Below are 13,274 nucleotides of genomic sequence, written 5' to 3' on the forward strand. Positions count from 1 at the left end.
AATAAAAACATTTGAGTGGGCATACTTGTAAAGATTTAAATAAGCAACACCACAACATGAATTCTGTGGGGACCAAGAATCAAACACTTGACAAGATGAGAGGAGGAAAGCCTTTGAATGAAGGAAGCTGCAAAGTTGTAGTTGGAAGAGTATAAGAAATAGGATATCTCAGTGATTAGCCATAAAGATCTGTTTTTAAAGAAGCAGAGAGACCTAGCAGCATTGTACTGCATTTAGCTGCTAGCTGGTTAATGGTCTCCCAGCAGTTTTATTAGGGCATTGGTAGATGTTGAAGTGTTGGGAGGAGTTGGTTAAGAAGAGGAAGAGACTAGAAGTTTGCTAGGAAAGAATTAATAGCTGAGGGAGGGGGCTGGAGAGATGGCTCAGTGGTCTAAAGCACCTACTTGGAGCAGGCTTGGCAAAGCACAGGGACCGCGGTTCAATCCTCCAGCACCACATGCCAGCCAGCCGCGCCCCCTGGTGGGCTGAGCTGGCCACACACACACACACACACACACACACACACACACTAAATGTTAAAATAAAAAAAAAAAATAGCTGAGGGAGAGTGTTTTCGTCATTGTTGTTTTACATTTTTGGTTTTCTGTAGGAAACCTTAATATGTCCAGGTAATAGGACAGATGTATGAGAGGTTAAAAATAAATGAAAAATGGGGAGGAGGTGATAGGCAGGAGACAAAAAAGAATGGAATACTAGGTAGACACAGATAGAGCTGTTCTGACCAGGAGGCAGAGCCCCTCGTAATTTAAGAAGAGAGACCCTAGAGGAGGAGAGAATGAGTGATCTAATTAACTAAAGTCTGTTATATATGTGAAGACATGTGAATCAGCTTAGGCTTTAAAAAATGCACGTCAGACTGGGTGTGGTGCTGCAAGCCTGTAATCCCAGCGTTGAGGAGGCTGAAAACAGGAGGATCGCTATGCATCTGAGCTGCATACTGAGACCCTATACCAGATACATTAAAAAAAAAAAAAAAAAAAAAGAATGTCAGGACAGCCAGGGCAACATAGTCAGATGATTCCCTTAGAAAAAGGAAATAGAAAATGGAAGTAAGCATCAACTCCTAAAGATTTACAAATACCTTGTTTATATTTAAGTCATATTTGTACTGCTATAATTTGTAAGTCACATTTTGAATGTCATTAACCAATCTTTTAATGGCTTTGTTTGTTTTTGAGAGAGGTAGATACATAGTTTCATGGAATTTTTTTTCTTGTTAAATGAGTCCAGAATCCCCTTTTAGGTAAATAGCCTGTTTAAAAAATGCTTCTGTTCCTTTTAAATATACATCCTCCAATACTGTAATGGTGGAAAATTCAAAAGATATGATGTATAACAAATGATACCAATTATCCTACCAAAGATTACCTTATATTTTTCATGTTGTTCTTGCTCAGATCCAATGAGTGATACCAGATATGTATCTTATACAGACTTTACTATTAAAACACTTCCAGTTTTCAACTAAATATTGTATGTTTTTCCTTAGTTATTACAAGAACTGTGTACAGTGTTTAATGTAGATTTACCATGCCGTGTGAAGTCTTCCCAGTTGGGAATTATCAGCAATAAACAGACGCATGCCAGCGCCATAGTGAAGCCACAGTCTAGCTCCTGTTCCTATATCTGCCAGCACTGCCTCGTTCACCTTGGAGACATTGGTGAGCCTTTGGTGTGAAGAAACTGATAATGCATTCATCCTTTTCCTTGTGCCAGTCATAGGAAGAAGCTTTTTTCCGTTAAGCTGAATGTACACACACAATTTAGGTTGTCATAAGAGGAAATCATAAAATGTGTTTTTAGAAACTTAGAATTCTTCAGTGTTTTAGGATTGGGAAAGGATCTTAAAGGAAATAGTTTTTACATTAAGACTTCAATGTTATTCAGACTTTATGTATAGGCAAATAATAAACAGCAAAAATATAATTTGCACTAAATTTACCGAAGTATATTTTCTAAATTAAAAACTACACTCTTGGAATAAGTAGGGTTTATAAATCATTTCTGCTAAAGCTAAATTGCTTTTTTTCCTTTCTGCCAGTACACTAAATGTTCATTTTTAGTTTTCTTTTTAAAGTTGTTTGTATTTGAATTATATTTATTTTATGTGGGAACTTTTTATTCTTTTCATCCCTTTACCGTGCCTTAAAAAAGGTTGTAAGACAAATTAACTATAGGATTATGTTTTGCTTGTCCTCAAATAACAAGGAATGGAGAGCATCATTGCTTTTAAATTTAAAGATTTTAGGTTTTTTAATGTCACCAACTAGTAGCTTCAAGAGGGATCACATCAAAACAAGCAGTGAGTTTTACAGGGATATTCAGTGGTAATGTGGTCAGGTTATTTTTACTTCAAATGTATTCTTTGCATACACACATAATATCACAATATATATGAAGCATTTTTCAGAATCACCTTATAAGGTATTAAAGAAATTACATAATTTTCAGATCATATTGTATAGTGGTTTTTGTTTTGTTTTGTTTTTAAGTGCCATATAACTCACCCCTTCTTGTGGGCCGGCTCCAGGTCACCAGCATAGTCCATAGTGGGAGCTGGTGATGCATGACACTGGAGGACCTGAAAATGGGGGCTAGGTAAGCTTTCAAATTGGTTACATGCTGATTGTCCCAAATAGGGAAGGCTGGATGGACACTTCACACATAATCCTATAGTTAATTTGTTTTAAAATCTTTTCTGTCTTTAATGATCTTAAAATTACTTTTAGATTTAAAATTAGTTATATATTATCTTTAAAATTTAAAACTACCTGTTTTGGAAGTACCCGCCTGTTAGATTTTTTTTTTTTAATAGTTTTTTTAAAAGTTAAATTTTCTTTTTCTTATTCTCAGCTCGATACAGAAACCAGACCAGCCAGGCAGAATCCTACTATAGGCATGCAGCTCAGCTTGTCCCCTCCAATGGTGAGTGGGCCTGTCAACCTGAGGTTGACCATGACTCTTTGTTCTTTGTAGCATGGTAGTAGATAACTCAAGCCTCACTTTCAGGTTTTGTAAAAGCAACAGATGTGAGTTTGATTTTGACTTTTTATTTTCCCTTTTTAATTGTACATTTCATAAAACTGAAATGAAGTATTTCAAATAAGACTTTATTGTTGGTTAAAGCAATGTAAATAGAATTAATTGTTGTGGTAGTGTTGTTTCTACATCTCTGGCTTCCTTTATTACTTACAGAAAAATTATCTGTATGTAATCATTTCCCCCTTAGAAAAATGATTTCTTACCTAAAAATGTTTGTCTTTTGATGGCCCCGACATAGACATTATCAAGACATTATCAGTGATACTTAAAGAAATTTCAGTAAATATTTGCTGGTATAAATCATTAGTGCTAAGCAACATTGGAATTCCTTTAGATTCCAGAACAAGTCTAAAGTAAGGAATGGCAGTCTAACCACACCATCTCTTTCATATTGTCCATGACTGTTTTCATAGTACTGTGACAGAGGTGAGTAGTATGATAGAGACCTTTTGGATGCAAAGCCAAAAATACTTACTAGATAGCCCTTCTAAAGTCATATCTGAAGTTGCCTTCCATCCTAGTTATATAATTTTTAAAATGTATATGTGATAGTGTGAAATATACTATTTCATAGCATGCTCATTATAATTACTAAAGAGATTTGCCTTATAAAATATTCTACATTATTTAAGGATATAAAAACTGACGATTTGTATTCTCATAGCAAGACTGCTGTTCTTGGGTTACTTTAGAATCTTAACTTTCTTCTTTAGGTCAGCCTTACAATCAGTTGGCTATCTTAGCTTCTTCCAAAGGAGACCATCTGACCACAATTTTCTACTACTGCAGAAGCATTGCTGTGAAGTTCCCTTTCCCAGCTGCCTCCACTAATCTACAAAAAGCACTTTCTAAAGCACTGGAAAGGTAGGGTTGACTTTTTCAAGAGAATTTTATTAACCTGAAACCTTAATTCTTCAAATTTTGGTGTACAGGAAATAATGTTAGGGACCTATACTGCTTTTCTCCTATGTCTACACCTGTATATAGGCATGTTGTGTTTCATGGTCACTGAATTTTACCCAGTATCTGATTTGTCCTATCTGAATACTGACTCATCTAAATTATTTACTTGAATATTTAAGTACAGAACCCTTGCCTTGTGTATTAAGTACTCAAATAGCCTGCTTTAGTAAGCCAAATATTTAAAATTATTTTAGCCATTATGTTGCTTAATATTCATTGATGTTTTTCTTTCATTTCAGCCGGGATGAGGTGAAAACCAAATGGGGTGTTTCTGACTTTATCAAAGCCTTTATTAAATTCCATGGTCATGTGTACCTGAGTAAGAGCTTGGAGAAGTTGAGCCCTCTTCGAGAGAAATTGGAAGAACAGTTTAAGGTTAGACTTCAAAAATAGAAACTTTTTTTATATAAACTACTACTAAAGGTAATTTTGAAATATAGAAAATTATTCAGTACTCCCCTCAATTTAAATTTAGCTATAGTATTGAAGTAGAGTAATAATGGTTTCACTAAGTAACTGCTATTTGGTAGAAAGTACTAAAGTAGAAAAACATATAATTCCTTCTTTCTTAGTTTTGAAAGCAATGTTTTGATGGTTTTGTATTCTTTGACCTATTTTGTAGATATTTCCATTCTGTAAACCATACTTTTTATTTTGTTTGTGTTTCAACTCAGGATTTGTGATCATTTAAAAGAAAGCAGAGAGAACATCAATAGCAATAAATATTTTACCAATTTATATAAGGAGATAAAATTAACTTTTGATCCATTTATGTGTGAAAATGATCTTTTATTGATATGTGAAGAAATAAGCAGTTTAAAATAAATATATGGAGAATAAAATTTAACTTTAAATTAAAATGGGGTTAAGAGTGAACAAAACAATCTCAACTTTGTTATTTCTTTGTATCTGTAAATAGGATACTATCTATAACTTACAGTCGTTTATAACAGTTTTTCTGTATTTTTAAAGTTATATTCCAAGAGATTTTTGGAAATCAGACAGCTAGTATATAATTAGATGTAGTCATTATGAAATAGTTTTTAGAAATAATTATTTTTAGTTGGTACTTTATATTTTTAGTTGATACTTTATATATGTAAAGGGATATATTAGATGATTATGATAGAAATAGCTTATTTTTTAAATGAACTTATTCAGTTTTTTTGTCTATTTTAGCTGCCTATTTAAACTTAGCCCACAATGTATTACTTACAGGGTAAGGGTTTGTGAAAGGAACAGCTTAACTTTTTAATACCTTAATCTATTTAGCCAGGAAGAAAAACAACTATGTCTAATAGATTTGTATTCATACATACATATACATGTAAAAGGGATTGTTTCTAGCGAACATATCTTTGTTTTTCTTGGAGTTGGAACTGGAATCTTAAATTTTATGTAGCGTTCTGTAGGTGGTTGCTAAGGGAAATTCTGGTTTCTTCTTTTTTAGAGAGCTTAGATATCAGATTGACAACCATATTCCTTGGATGGTTTAGATACAGTCCTACTAAATAACAAGGTGTTGGACTAGATGGCCACTTAAGATTATTTCTAATTGATTCTTTGAAAATTGAGTGGTTAATGTGATCTTTGCTGAGTAATTCTAATCTAAAAACTAGTCAATTTTACGTTACTTGGAACCTTAAACATTTGCCACAGCTGTAAATTTTTTTGTAGTTGTTGATTTTTAACTTTTGAGACAGTCTCACTGTGTAGTACGGGCTGGTCGTGAACTCACTGTGTGGCCCTGGCTGGCCTCAAACTCACAACAGTCCTCTTGCCTGAGTCTCCCAAATGCTAGGATTACAGGAGTGTGCTACCATGCCTAGCTTTGTAAGTCGCGCTATGTGGCCGGGGCGACAGCTCAGCAGCAGAAGCACCTGCCTCGAAAACTGAAGGTCCTAAGTTTGATCATTAGTGGGGGGCAGGGCTATAAATTGCTCTGTGTGAAATTTTAATGCGTGTAAGAGGACAGTTGGTAAAATATACTTTGAAATATCATTGCAACACTCTAAAGTTAAACATGGTATGATCCCTTTGAGACCTTGGCTACTGTGTTAGTCAGCATTCCATTACTTAAACACTGGAGAGGTTTGTTTTGGGTTAAAGGTTAAGATGGTTTTAGTCCAGGGTAAGTTGGCCTATTGCTTTTAGGCCTCTTGTGAGGGAATGCATAACAGTGACATGGCGACCTGAAGCAGTGAGAAAGAGAGGAAGAAATTTAGTGTCCCATTGTCCTCCTCAGGGTGTGCCCTCAGCAACTTCCTCCCTTAGGCCCCACCTTCTGAAGGTTTTTTTACTACCTTTGGCTGGAGACCAAGCCTTGGGGACATATTTAAGAGCCTAAAGATAGCACTCACTATTAAAATAACAGAACATTGTTGGTTTGAGGGATTTTTTGTTTGTTTGGTTTTGGGGTGGGTGTTTTTGGTATTTTAGGTAAGGGTCTGCAAGCTGTTCAGGGTCTCACTGGACTCTTAGTGAATCTACCTGTTTACAGCCTCCCAAGAACTGAGATTACAGGTGTGCCACTACACCCAGTCTCAGTTGCCGTCTCAGCAAGCCCCAGGGGTGGGGCCAGCTCAGCATGCCCAGGGATGGAAAACAAAACATTGTTGAAGCTAAGTTTTAGCATAGTAAATTTCAAAAATAGAAATTTCATAAAGTACTTGTTATATCTAATACACTTGTAGATAGTATCATCCATGTACATACTTCATTGTGTCAAACTAGTGGCCCAGTTTGCATAAATGATTAGTTACTTAGAAGGTTGATTATAGAGACTGAAGAAGAAATTTTGTGTGCAAATTCTGGAGAAGAGGCAGGACTTTAGGAAATTTTGAGGAAAAGAAATAGTGCCTTTGGAAAATGAATGAGCATTTTAGAAGTGTACGGTAGAATGCCAGATTGCAGAAGGTTGAAAGTTGATAGAGTAAAATGGAATTGTGTTTTTCTCCAATAATGGTAGGGAAGACCTTGCTTAGAATTGTAGACTTCACTCTGGATACTTCAAATTCCTTATGTAAATAAAAATAAAACAAATCTCAATAGTGAAAGGCACCTGTGAATTTTTGACATGTTAGGTTCTCCTGTCACTGCTGATAAAATTAGGGGGTTATCATTTCTTACTATAGGCTGGTGTCTTAAAGCCAGCTGTCTCCAAAAATTTTCCCTCGAGAGAGGGGGCAAGTCTGTATGGTTAGAGTATAGAGTAAAACAAGAATATCATTTCCAATAATAGCTTTATCAGGGACTTACTTTGGAAAAGTCCTTTACATGGGGGTATCTAAAACTATTGCAGATATTAAAGTGGAAGGATAATTGAGGCCACCAGTTGAGAACATCTGGGTGACAACTTCTTTATAGTGCTACTCAACAAGCCCTCTGAGCACATTTATTAAGTAAGCAAAACTTGATGAAAATCAGTTACACTTTTTTGAAAGAAAAATGTTAGTGTAATAATCTTTTATTAAAAATACTTCTAAGGGCGAGCCAAATAGCTCAGCAGATTAAAGCGCCTGCAAGCAGGTGCTGGGGCCGTGGGTTCGATCCCCGGGCTGGCCTGCCCCTGGGGCATGCTGAGAAGGTGATTGAGACTGGGCAAGGTGGTACAAGCCTCTAATCCCAGCACTGGGGATACTGTGAACAGGAGAATCACTACGAGTCTGACTAATCTAGTAGTGAGACCCTTCCCTAAAATACAGAAAAAAATAAAAAATACTAACGAATTAAAATGTATAAATTTATAGATAGAAACAACCCTTCCCAATTTTTTTCTTAAATTGTTGATGAGCAGCACAAGCAACTCATTAGTATTTGAACTCTTTTCAGGGAAAGGAGTCAGCTTGGAAAATACAAGATCCCATTAAAGTACTAGCATTTAATGTGTACCAAAATGTAGGCTACTATTTTAATTCCTCTGTCTAAAATGGTTCCTTCTCTTCATAATTTATAGAGCATTTTTCTTTTCCTTTACAGAGGCTGCTATTCCAAAAAGCTTTCAACTCTCAGCAGTTAGTTCACGTCACTGTCATTAACCTGTTTCAACTTCATCACCTCCGTGACTTTAGCAACGAAACAGAGCAGCACAGTTATAGCCAAGATGAGCAGCTTTGTTGGACACAGTTATTGGCCCTCTTTAGTGAGTATTAAATTATTTAACGGGTTCCTTCTTGGAAAAGCTTTGTCCTAGTCATTTCATAAATGTGCCAAAACAAAATGATACGTAAAAGTGTCCTGTATTTCTTAATGTTAAATCAGGAGGCCTAATCCCCAATTTCTGTCCTTTCATCTTATGACCCCCCCCCATCAACCTGACAACATTTTTAAAATTAATCAGTTTATTTACTGGGGTATTTTGAGACAGGTTCTCACTAAGTAGTTCAGGCTGGCTTTGAACTCCTATAGTGCACACTGGTCTTGAATTCACAGCAATCTTCCTGTCTCAGGGTTCTGTCCTGGGATTGTTGATAGCTGTGCACTAATACACCTGGCATGGAAAAGAAAATGTCATTTAGAAGGAAACTTGAATGTACTTGAGTATATAGCAGAAAGCCTATAATGATACATTAATTTGGACTGTCATATAGTTTCAGTTTTCTTTTGTCCTGAATACATTTTTTTTTTCCTTTAAGTGTCTTTTCTTGGCACCTTGTGCAAGTGTCCCCTTCAAAATGAGTCTCAGGAGGAGACATACAATGCCTATCCTCTTCCTGCAGTCAAGGTCTCCATGGACTGGCTAAGACTCAGACCCAGAGTCTTTCAGGAGGCAGTGGTGGATGAAAGACAGTAGTAAGTGTTGTGAAATTTCATGGTAGTTGGTGTGCTTTGTCTAATACTCATAGATGTGTAAAAACTGCAATCTAAAGCATGAAGTATGAACAATGAAAGACTATATTTTCTACCTACTCTGGAAATTGAACTGGAAACCTCCTTGTGTGCTTGTCATTTATTTATTTGTTCATTTATTCATTTACTTATTTTTGTTCTCTGTAAGATGTGCACCTTTCTCTGCATTCCCCTGTCCCTAGTTGCCATCCTGGGGAAAAGGCATTTTTCCACAATTCAAAATGAACTTCACATACAGTGTTTCTCAGCAGTACATTTTTTTTGGGGGGGGGGGTGCTCAGGACGCCCTCAGGGCAGGTCTGGTTTGGCTTGAGGATGAGGGGATAGAACCACAGCATCCTGAGCCTGACTGCTTTGTTTTAGCAGGCACTTAAACACCTGAGCTAATGGGCAGGCCCCCTCAGCAGTGCATTGTGCCTAGTTTCCTATAGGAAATTGAAGGGGACTTTTTTTTATTTCTTCTGTTATTTTTATACATAAACTGATGTTGCAGTAATACCCAACATCAGTAATACCCAATCTGAATTACATTTATTTTAAATATAGAACATTCAAAATTGTTTTTATTCTGACCACTTTCTCTGTAATGTCTACTCTTGGTCTTAAAAACTATTGATTTTTCAGAGGCAAATGAAACTTCCAGTGAATCTTTGATTATAGGTAAAAGTACTTTCAAGAAAGCTTTACAGTGAGTAGGCTTTACAGTGTATATACTTTGGTGGTAAACTGAAGGAAAATCTCTGAAATTTCTGCTGTGGCCTAGCAGTGAAGTCTTTTTGTGCACATCTACCAAGGTCACAACCTAGGAAATAAAATGGTGTGATCTCATTTTAAGAACTTGTAATCCTACTTCATAATTCTCCTTTTTTCTCACTTCTGACTATAAGTGTCTTTGCTCCTGACCTTGTCATGAGTGGAGTTTGAGAATACAATATTCTAAATACTTCTTTTGGATGTGAGTGTAGCCTTTAGAAATACAGAGTTCCAGACTTTTTTTTAACGAAAGCTCTAGTTCTTCACAGAGGCTGTAGCTACTTTACTCTTAATGTAATTTAAGACTCAGATTTCTATTTTGTTCAATAAGGTGTATGTGATGAAAGAATAATTGTGTTTTACCATTTGTTTATGAAGTTTTTATACTTAAGAGGGACGATTGCCTTTCTGTTTTATTTTTCTTCCTCTGTATAGTGATCTTTTTTCGCTCAGAAACCAGAGACTAGGGTAGTAGAGCAGTGTAGACTTCTTTGTACCATAAAGCAAAAAAAAAAAAAAATGTCACTTTGAACAGAGAATATGATTTGAGTGTGTTATAAACAGACTCTCACAGGTGAAAGATCTAGCATTGGGTTCCATACTAGATAGTGCATGTGAAACTATGAAAACATTATTATGTTATCTTTGATCAGAGTGTTTTCAGTAAATACCAGTTTCCAGTATATGACAGGTTATTTGTACTGTTAGTTAAATTAGGAACCTGGAAAAGGTGTAGTGGCATTTGGTCCTTCTAGTACATCTTAGCTAGATACCTTTGAAAACACATTTTAGAGAATCACACAGCCTTTAAAGTGCTGACATGAGGGGAAAATGCATGAAGACCAGTTGCTGTAGATAACATTTTGTGTTCCACTTTCTCTTGTATAAAAATAAAATCTGAACTATTTCTTTAATCTACAGCATTTGGCCCTGGCTAATTTCTCTTCTAAATAGTTTCCATCCCCATGAAGAGGATCTCTCGAGTACTAACGGTAGGTGCAGGGTACACAGACCATGCATTATTGCTGTGTTTACTCATCACCAGTGGTTTAAAACCAGAGAAGAATAGGGTTTTGGTGCAAAATCTTTGTTTGTTTTACTTGTTTATTTATTTATTTGGTCAGTACAGGGTCTCACTACACAGCTCAGACTCAGACTTGCAGTGATCCTCCTGTCTCAGCCTTGCCAGTGCTGGGATTACAGGCATGTGCCACCACACCCAGTTTTAGTGTTTGGCACAGCATGTAGTGCTGGGAATAGAACCTGGGTCCTTGCACTTGCCAGGCAGACACTTAGACTTCCAAGCTGTCTCCCAGGCCCTGCAATGATCCCTTTAAATTCTTTTCATCCTCTACCAGTCTTCTTCATTCTGCTTAAAATGGGTATGGAGACATTACTCAGAAAATTTGATATCTGCAAGCATTAAGAATTGTTTTTTCTCATAGTACTTTGTACTATCCACATGATAGTATCTTTTCCAGGCCTTTTTATTATATATAAACACATGAAAAATGGTTGGTATCAGATAACAGGGTCAGGATCTCATTATGTTGTTCCAGCTGACCTTGGACTCACTATGTAGCCCAGGCTAGCCTTGAATTCATGGCAGTCCTCATGGGATTACCAGTATGTGCAGCCACACCCAGCTTTAAATGTTTTATTTATTGTTTTTTATTTTGTGGTACTGGGGATTGAACTCAGGACCCTACGCTTGCCAAACAAGTGCTTGTTCTACTGAGCTATCTCCCCAGCCCATCAGCTTTAATTTTAACATAACATATTGTTAATATATTATTCCGTCTCTAAACATTTTGAAAATATTTCTACTGTCTTCGTAATATACTACACTGTGTATGTGCCATAATCTATCATGTTTTCCATGATGTATAGTCAGCAACTTATAGCTTGACTCCTTTCTCAATATTTTTCCATTAGGTCAGTTGTTAATTTGTAAGTGAGTCAGCCCTGTTTTGTTACAGTATGGCTTATGATTCAGTAGGCTTGGGATAGTGACCAAGATTTTATATTTCTTATAAACTCTCAGGGATGGCATTTATTATTCAATACTTTGAGTAAAAAGAGGTGGGTGATCTAAACTTTGGGTTTACTAGATCTGAGGGTATGAATTTTGAAGACTGCTTGATATAGCCCATCAGACTCATCCTCTGAACAGTCAGCGTTATATGAATAGTAGGGTAATGTCTAGCTCCTAAAGATAACAGAATTTTATAGATGAATTTCTTTTATATAGATTATTTCTGTGTGTTTGTTTATTTATTTTTGGTTCTGGGTATCAAACTTAGGACCTTGCACTAGCCAGGAAGGTGCTAAGCCACTGAGCTATCTCCCTGCTCCCTGTATATATTTTTTTCTTTCCTGTATTTTAATTAAAATGCTTACAGGTTTGGATTTCCTCTCTTATTTAGCTACGCCACTTCCAGAGGAGTTTGAGTTACAAGGATTCTTGGCTTTAAGACCTTCTTTCAGGTAGGTGGCTGAGGTTTATATCATAGATTACAGTATTAAAAGTAATAGGAATCAGGCTTGAGTATAGAGGACTCTTTGATCGTCCCAGCTCTATCTTCCTTTAATACCAGTAACCAGTGATGACAGCTTGTTTATGTGAAATGGATTAGTGTATGTCATGCCTTTAATTCTGTATAATACTGGTTCCTTAAAATACTTGTAAAAAATGTTTCCTCCACTTGTTACTTGTCAGTGATTTCTTTTTGTCATTTTCCTTCTACTTTTAGAGAAATAAGGTCTAAGTTCCTAATCCTGATCTCTTTGCCTGTATCCTTTGTCCCATCCCATCCTGCCTGTCTGAGGACCTGGCTTTTTACTCCTCTACATTGTTCTTCTAGTATGATTTTCTTTTTTTATTTTTCGGCCAACTTAACTCCCATCAGCCTAGTAACATGCATGTACTCCATTCTTTAAAACCCGACTCAGGACCCCCACCTTTTCCTCTTCTTGCCATGTGTTTCTCTTCATCATCTTTCTTCTTAAGAGTAGTGTGGGCTAACCTTGTAGATTCTGCTTCACCTTCTAGACATTTCTTCATCTTCTGCAACATAATCAGTGACTTTCTAGTTAAACAGATTCCAGGGCATTTTAATTTTCCTTGTTTTCAAAGTTTACTCAGCACTGATTCCCCTTGTTCATGAAATCTTTTGCTTTAACTTTGTAGCATTAGTCCTCTCCCACCCTTAGTTTTCTCTTTTATGCATCCTTCCTGGCAATCAGATGCCCTTGTGACCTCCCTGCCTGTGCTCTGGCAAGCAGTTACCTATCCTGTCAAGGTCCAGCTCGGGTATCATTTACTCTGTGAAGCGCTTTGAGAGCTGCTTTGAAGGAACTTACACTTTTACTTTGTTGACTTATTCTTGGCACAGTTTTTATGCCAGCACTCATCAGATTAAATGATATTTGTCTTAAAGGTAGGAATTACCTCACTCTTACTTTTGTGTCCCTATGCTCGAACCTACCTACCACCTAGCAATTAAATTTTTCTTTTTGCTTTTCAAGTTTAATGAGGGGAAATCTGGAAAGTTATTTTTTTTCAGGTTGATTTATCCTTCTTATGTCTATTTACTTTATGATATATATGCATTTTTCTGACTTTGAATGGGCCATCTTAAAGTGGA

General features: G+C 36.3%; 1 protein-coding gene across 13 annotated transcripts in view; it reads left to right on the top strand.

The window, feature by feature from the left end:
• Smg7 (SMG7, nonsense mediated mRNA decay factor) overlaps positions 1-13,274 on the top strand; it is an 83,439-nt gene that overhangs the window by 55,595 nt on the left and 14,570 nt on the right. For all 13 annotated transcript variants that reach the window (XM_023706852.1, XM_023706846.1, XM_023706845.1 and 10 more), the window contains 8 exons: positions 1,511-1,682; positions 2,875-2,946; positions 3,777-3,927; positions 4,266-4,401; positions 8,005-8,167; positions 8,661-8,817; positions 10,549-10,619; positions 12,054-12,114. In XM_023706852.1, coding sequence (XP_023562620.1) covers positions 1,511-1,682; positions 2,875-2,946; positions 3,777-3,927; positions 4,266-4,401; positions 8,005-8,167; positions 8,661-8,817; positions 10,549-10,619; positions 12,054-12,114 — 983 coding nt within the window. The remainder of the gene's footprint in view (positions 1-1,510; positions 1,683-2,874; positions 2,947-3,776; positions 3,928-4,265; positions 4,402-8,004; positions 8,168-8,660; positions 8,818-10,548; positions 10,620-12,053; positions 12,115-13,274) is intronic.

Source organism: Octodon degus, unplaced genomic scaffold (assembly GCF_000260255.1).
Source record: "Octodon degus isolate 3935 unplaced genomic scaffold, OctDeg1.0 scaffold00273, whole genome shotgun sequence".
NCBI classification, from domain to species: domain Eukaryota; kingdom Metazoa; phylum Chordata; class Mammalia; order Rodentia; family Octodontidae; genus Octodon; species Octodon degus.